At 43.5% G+C, this 7,707-nt stretch overlaps 1 protein-coding gene across 2 annotated transcripts; it reads right to left on the bottom strand.

The window, feature by feature from the left end:
- Positions 1 to 477: 477 nt before the first annotated feature.
- On the bottom strand, positions 478 to 2,114 carry LOC144697578 (uncharacterized). 2 transcript variants are annotated; one of them, XM_078569624.1, is made up of 2 exons: positions 1,513 to 2,114; positions 478 to 1,428 (listed from the first exon to the last, which is right to left on the bottom strand). In XM_078569624.1, exons 1-2 carry the CDS (start codon positions 1,920 to 1,922, stop codon positions 498 to 500), a joined length of 1,341 nt encoding a protein of 446 aa, XP_078425750.1. In that variant the 5' UTR covers positions 1,923 to 2,114; the 3' UTR covers positions 478 to 497. The 2 variants fall into 2 exon arrangements, with proteins under 2 accessions (XP_078425750.1, XP_078425749.1); XM_078569623.1 differs by having other exon boundaries at positions 478 to 2,114.
- Positions 2,115 to 7,707: the final 5,593 nt, after the last annotated feature.

Genomic DNA, 7,707 nt, shown 5'->3' with positions numbered 1-7,707 from the left:
TGAAGAGTGAAATCCTTACATTTATGTTCAATCCCTCTCATAATAAAGGATCGCATTCCATTAGCCTTCTTAATTACTTGCTGTTCCTGCTTACTAACTTTTTGTGACTCATGTACTAGAATACCTAAATCCCTCTGCACCTCAGAATTATGCAGCCGTTCTCCATTTAAGTAATACTCTGCTTTTTCATTCTCCCTGCCAAAGTGAACTTCACATTTTCCCACGTTAAATTCCGTTTGCCAGATCTTTGTCCACTTTCTCAACCTACCTATATCCACCTGCAACCTCCTCATGTCCTCTTCACAACATACTTTCCTATCTATCTTTGTGTCCTCTGCAAATTTAGCCACCATGTCTTCACTCCCCTCATCTCAGTCATTGATGTAAATCGTAAAAAGTTGAGACACTCTGGGAAGTACGGGGAGCTGGGACTTGTCCATGAGAGTAACTGAAGGTATGAAAACTGAAATAATCTAGAGTTAGAAAGGAGAAAAGGTTCAGTTCTGGATGTGATTCTCAGCATCAACAACTGAATCCAACTTTTCTGGTAACATGTGAACTCGCTTATGTCTCAGCAGGTCGGATGACCGAGTAAATCTCTTCTCACACACGGAGCAGGTGAACGGCCTCTCCCCAGTGTGAATTCGTTGGTGTCTCAGCAGGTTGGATGAATTAGTGAATCCCTTCTCACACACAGAACAGGAGAACGGCCTCAACCCCATATGAATGCGGTGGTGTCTCAGCAGGTGGGTTGAATCAGTGAATCCCTTCCCACACACAGAGCAGGTGAACGGCCTCTCCCTAGTGTGAATGCGCTGGTGTCTCACCAGATAAGATGAACAAGTGAATCCCTTCCCACACACAGAGCAGGTGAACGGCTTCTCTCCAGTGTGACTGCGCTGGTGTCTCACCAGATGGGATGAATGAGCGAATCTCTTCCCACACGTAGAACAGGTGAACGGCCTCACACCGGTGTGAACTCGCTCATGTACCTCAAGGTAGGACAAACGAGAGAAACTCTTGCCACATACGGAGCAGATGAACGGCCTCTCCCCAGTATGAACCCACAGATGTGTCCGCAGGTTGGCTGACTGAGTGAATCTCTTCCCACACACGGAGCAGGTGAACGGTCTCTCTCCAGTATGAACTCGCTTGTGTATCAGAAGTTGGTTTGAACGAGTGAATCCCTTGCCACACACGGAGCAGATGAATGGTCTCTCCCCGGTGTGAATCCGTTGGTGCATCAGAAGGCTGGATGACCGAATGAAACCCTTCCCACACACGGAGCAGATGAATGGTCTCTCCCCGGTGTGACCACGCTTATGTGTCAGAAGGTGGAAAGAATGAATGAATCTTTTTCCACACACAGAGCAGGGGAACGGCCTCTCCCCAGTGTGAATGCACTGGTGCCTCAGCAGATCAATGCTTCTTTTAAAGGTTTTCTCACATTCGGAGCATTTAAAAGGTTTCTCATCTGAGTGAACCAGTTGGTGCTTAGTGTAGCTTGAAAACTGAGTGAATGCCTTCCCACACTGGGAGCAGCTGAATGGCCTGTCCTTGGTGTGAACTCGCTGGTGCTCAGTGAGATGCCCTGACTCACTGAACGACTCCCCACAGAGAGAGCAGCTGAACGGCCTCTCGTGAGTATGAAGGAGCTGGTGCTCCGCGAGGCGGGAGGACAGCCTGAACCTCTTCCCGCAGTGGGAGCAGCTGAACGGTCTCTCATCAGTGTGAACTCGCTGCTGTTGGACCAGTTCCTCAGAGGTTTCAAAACTTTTCCCCGAGTCAGAGCATTGAAGAGGCTTCTCATCAAAGTGATCAAGCTGGTGTGCCAGCAGGTTGGATGAACACATGAATTTCTTCCCACATGCAAAGCAAGTGAACAGCCTCTCACTGTTGTGAGTTCGCTGTCGTGTCAGCATGTTTACCAGCTGTATTAATCCCTTCACACAGGAGGAGCAGGTGAACAGCCTCTCACCGGTTTCCAGCTGAGATGGTCGATTAAATCCCTTCAGATCCACAAATCTTCAGGTCCCAATGAACCAGTTGACTCTGTCAGACGTGAGGTTTGGTTTGATATTCCTGTCTGCAAATCCTCCTCTTCTATTACCCTGTAAAATAAGTTTACAAAGAATTACACAGAGTATACATTACACAAACAGGCCATTCGGTTTATCTAGTCTGTACTGGAGTTTCTACTCCACATGAATTTCCTTCCATTCTGCCAACCTAATCTCAGCCGTTCAGTTGATCTTTCTAATCCCTTTTCTCTCATGTTCTCATTCAGTTTCTTTTTGAAAGAGTCTCAGGTATTTTTCTCAGCCACCTTACTGTCGTAGTGAGTTCCACATTTTAATTACTGCCTCAGGAAAGAAGCATCTCCAGTTTTCCTGTTGGATTTATTTGTAACTATTGTGTACAGAAGACCTCCAGCATTGGTCAGACCAACAAGTGGAAACATTCTGTCCGCATCAACTTGCCCATCCTAATGAGGATTTTAAAGACCTAGATAAAAGCAAAATACTGTGGATGCTGGAAATCTGAAACAAAAACAAAAATTGCAGGAAAAACTCAGCAGGTCTGACAAAAACTGTGGAGAGAAAGACAGAGTTAACGTTTCAAGTCCGTATGACTCTTGAGTTCTGAAGAAGTCATATGGACTCGAAACATTAACTCTGTCTTTCTGTCCGTTGATGCTGTCAGACCTGCTGAGTTTTTCCAGCAATTTTTGTTTTTATTTTAAAGACCTATGTCAGACGAGACAAATATTTCTCTTGGTTTGAGTTTGCTGTGTGTAAATCCTCCCCTTCTAACCCCCTGTAAAAGGAGTTTCCAAAATCCGTTCCTGTCAGTCCAGGAAATTCACAATATTCTCTCCTCCTGCTGACACGGACAGGGATGACCGCGCATGCGCCCCGCTGCACATTGATCCCAGTAAAGATGGCGGCCGTTAACTCCGCCATTTTACTGAGAACCGCGGCCCGCAGCTGCCCCCACGACCGTTCGCTGCGACCGCGGGACCGCTACAATTTATTCGGGTGTCGAACTGCCAGTGGATCTGTATAAAATCTCACTGCCCACTCCACCGCCTCCAACCCTCCCCATCTACCGGCTTCAGTTACTCGCCTCCACTCGGAAATTGTCATCTCCTTCGACCAGCTCTTGCTGCAGGAAGCAACTGCGCATGCTCCCCTAAAAGCACCCACAATGCTCGACTCACACCCTGTATTGCGCCTGCAGCGAGGATAGGGCACATTCTGCACCGCCGCGAATGCTGGGTAAAGCCCCGGCCATTGAGCAGTGATATTGTTGAATAGAAAATCGTGTTTTGTGATCGATTGGAGTCATAGGGTCAAGATATGACATTATCACATCAATTGAAACAGCAGCCAAAGTGCCCCATAGGTTCTGTCCTGGGTGTAATTAATAGAAATTAACACTTCAACAATTAAATTCAAACTCACTGGAGTCTCAGAACGTGGGGGAAAGAAATTATTTTTTCCCAAGGCTCAGAACACTTAAAATGTCTCTTTCTAGAAAGAAAGCGCTGATTTGTGAATCAAATCCTTTAAACTTTCTAAATTAGTGAGAAAACTAAGCAAATCCTTTCTCACTCGTGAAATATCTGAAAGGTCTCTCTGCAGTCTGACTGCTATTGTGTCAGTAAATGGGATGACCAACTGAATCCCCTTCCGCTTCCAGATGGTGATGATCTTTTCATGCTGTGATTTTACTCATAGTTTCCAGCTCAGACGGGGATCTCAAACCCCTCTTGCAACGAGCTCCACCTTCTCAGCACTCTCCAGTTCAGGAAAAGAAAAATACTGCGGATGCTGGAAATCTGAATGAAAAACAGAAAGTGCTGGAATTTTCAGCAGATCTGATTGCGTCTGTGGAGAAAGAAACATAGTTTACATGTATTTCAGTCTGTGACCTTTCATCAGAACCACACTGTTTCTGTGCATCACTCTGATTTTCAGTCCACTGAAGCAGCCACTGAAAACTGCCCTCGACTTCACTGGAAGTACAAGGGACAAGTTTGTAGGTGTGGTCTAATGTACAATGCTTGATGGTATTTCAAAAGAGAGCCTATGTACCAACAGATATTTACATTAATTAACCAAACTTCTTAACCTTGAAGTCTGCTTAAAAAAATTACCTTTTTAACAAAGTCAGGACAATACAGCTCATACACACTCTGTCTCCAGATTTCTAGCCAAATGAGTGCACCTGCCATTTTATAGCTTTCTCTCTCCCTCTCCCTCTTCTATGCAGACCATGTTAAACAAACATGTGTCACTCTTTGAACTGCCATTTCTTGAGGTGTTGTGGCAATTTCAAAAGCCTAGAATGTTAATAACCTTATCCTCACAACCTTAATCTTCCCCAAACTAAAGATTATCTGTAAAATATTAAGATGAACCATGAACAAGATGGTTATGAAAATATGTGTTTCATTGTTTCAACACTTCAAAATGATGATTATTTTCCTATGTAACTGCCTATGTTTGTTCAACGAAATGTTTGTAAAAGATAATGGTGGAGAAAGATTGAGAGTTTTTAGTGAAGTGAAATGGGTCAACAGAGAAGCAACACATTTCCAATCAGAGCAGAAATAGATGACAGATACATAACGTTCTTCCACCTGTAGTTTCATCACGAGTTACATTACCATCGCTTTTGCCATGCATCCTCATCCCCTTTGTGATTTAATCCCAATCACAAACTTCTCTTTTATTATTTCCCCATTCCCCACTTTCAGTGTCTTGGACCATTAACTGTTTCTCTCTCCACAGACTCGGTCTGACCTGCTCAGTATTCCCAGCATTTCCTTTTTGTGAATTAGACTGGGAGATGTATGGTCAGTTCCCCTTGTTCAGGGATGTTTGACACTGATTTCCATAGTGCAGTGATCATAATATTTGATTTACAAGTGAAATTCCTGGTTTCATCCGACGTGGAAATGTTGTGTTTCAATTGCAAAGGGCAGGTGATCAGGCCACTGGACTAATAACCCAGATGCACGGACACAGGTTCAAATCCCACCATGGCAGTGGGAGAAATTTAATCAATAAGTCTGAATTTCAAAACTAGCCTCTGTAATGGTGACCATGAAACTATCATCGATTGTCATGAAAACCCACCTGGTTCTCTAATTTCCTACAGGGGGTGAAATCTCCTGTCCATACCTGGTCTGACCTCCATGTGACTCCCGGACCATGGTGATGTGGTTGACTTTTTACTACTTTTTAAAATGGCCGATCAAGCCACAAAGTTCAATGGAAATTAGGTTTTGGTCATAAATGCTGGTCTTGACAGCGACCCTACATCCCATGAAACAATAGTTTAAAAAGTGCATTTTGTTCCATTTGTTTTCGAACAGGGTGACAGTAACTGTTGCCTCATTCCTTAATAGTTCCTTCTTTAACTTCTTTAAACTGGTCACATTAAGCGAGAGAAAACTGTTCCACAGTGACCCAAAAACAAAACACTGCAGATGCTGCAAATCAGAATTTCAAAGAGATATAGTTGGAAACACTCAGCAGGTCAAATAGCCTCTATGGAGAGGGCAGCAGAATCAATGTTTAAGGTGAGTGAACCTTTATCAAACTTTGGGAATTTAGAAATGTAATTGTTCACAAACAAGTACAGAGTCAGGAAAAAGAGAGGGGAAGAGAAGGAAAAAACATTGTTAATGGACGGCAGGAGTGATTAAATGACAAAGGGGAGGATAATGTCAGACAAAATTGTGTGATAATGAGACAATACACTAATATGACGAACAAATAAAATTCAGATCCAGAGGGAGTATGAATAGCATCAGAAGAATCATTACTAGCACCTGCAGTCTGAAATAATGGGAGTGGTGATTATGACCAGTGCAGGAGGCTGAGGACAGAGATGTCAGACCAGGAATGGGGTGGAGAATTAAAATAGCAAATGACTGGATGCTCAGGAATACATTTGAAGATTGAATGGTGATGTTACACAAAGCAGTTACCCAATCTTGATTTAGTCACCTCAGCATGGAGGGGATCACATCATGAGCAGTGAATACGTGATCCTAAATTGGAAGAAGTACAAGTAATTTGCTGTATCACCCAGAAAGTGTATTTGTGGCCCTGGATCGCGGGAACGGAGGTGAAAAGCTGGTTGTTACATCTGCTGTGCTTGTATCAAATGTACTGGAATAATGCCAGAACTGGCAGGTTATACCTATCAAGAAAGATTGAACAAACTGGAGATGTTTTCTCTGGCAAAGAGAGTGACAAATGACCTGGTCGAGCTTTTAAGATTATAAATGGGTTGACAGCGTAGGCAAGTTGAAAATGGTTCCAGTTTGAGATGGATGAAAATAAATATAAGTTTATTACCAACAAATCTAATGTGCAATTCGGGAGAAATTCCTTTAACAGGAGATACAATCAGAAAATGCTTCAAATCCTCACCTAAAGTACTGGAAGCTGCAGGGCTATGAGCCGGGTGCAGGAAGGTGGGATTAGGCACCTGCGTGTCCTCGGGCTGGCATGGACAAGATGGGCCGAATGGCCTCCTTCTGTGCTATAACTTTTCTATGGTTCTATGTCTGGCAACGTCTGTGGATTCGGAAACATAGTTAACATTTCAGCTTTGTGCACTGACACAGTACATTTCTGTTGAAAGTTTGCAGACCTGAAACGTAAATTATATTTCCTCTCTGTGGATGCTCCCAGTTCTGCAGAAAATTCCAGAATTTTCTGTTTTTATTTCAGATTTACAGCACTTGAAGTTTTTTTTTCCAGGAGAATGTTAAGAATCTGGAATTCATCACTGGAAAGGTTTGAGATCCCCGTCTGATCTGGAAACTCAGGTAAATTCACATGAATAGATCGTTCACCAGCTGAATGTGGAAATGAATTCACTCAGTTATCCCATTTTCTGACACAGCAGGACAGTCACACCGGAGAGTGACCACGCAGATACTACACACGTGTTTCTTTTTATTCATTTGTGGGATGTGGGTGTCGCTGGCTAGGCCAGCATTTATTGCCCATCCCTAATTGCCCTTGTTCAGAGGGCATTTTTAAAGAGTCAACCACATTGCTGTGGGTCTGGAATCACATGTAGGTTAGACTAGGTGAGACAGTAGATTTCCTTCCCTAGATGACATTCGTAAACCAGATAGGTTTTTACGAAAATCGACAATGGTTTCATGGTCATCATTTGAGTTTTAATTCCAGGGATTTATTCAGTTTGCTCACCTATTCACACCTCAGCTTCATAAATTCAAACGATTTTATCCATAATAGGTATACTCTTACAGGGAAGGCATGGTTTAAATGTTCCGTGTATGGGGAAATAAATCACTTGTTCACCCCAGCTGCTGAGACTCCAGTCAGTTCACACTTAACTGTAGTGGTTTATTCTGCTGTCAATTACACCCAGGACAGAATTATGGTGGAGGGCCACTTTGTTTACTGTGTCAATTAATTTAATAATTTTATATATTGGCCCTATGGCTGCATCGTCATCAGATCACAAATCATAATGTTCTATTCAACAATGTCATCGTTCAATGGCGCGGCTGTTACCCAGCATCCAAGACGATACAGAATGTGCCCTATACTCACTACAGGAAACCCTTGCGCAGGCGCAATGGTGGACTGTGAATAGAGCATGCGCACTGCGGGTTGGAACTGGCGCAGGTGCAGTTTGGGTGCTGGAACT

Source organism: Cetorhinus maximus, chromosome 23 (genome assembly GCF_964194155.1).
Source record: "Cetorhinus maximus chromosome 23, sCetMax3.hap1.1, whole genome shotgun sequence".
NCBI lineage: Eukaryota > Metazoa > Chordata > Chondrichthyes > Lamniformes > Cetorhinidae > Cetorhinus > Cetorhinus maximus.
The sequence above is the reverse complement of the archived record's forward strand: the minus strand, read 5'-3'. Positions and strand labels throughout refer to the sequence as shown.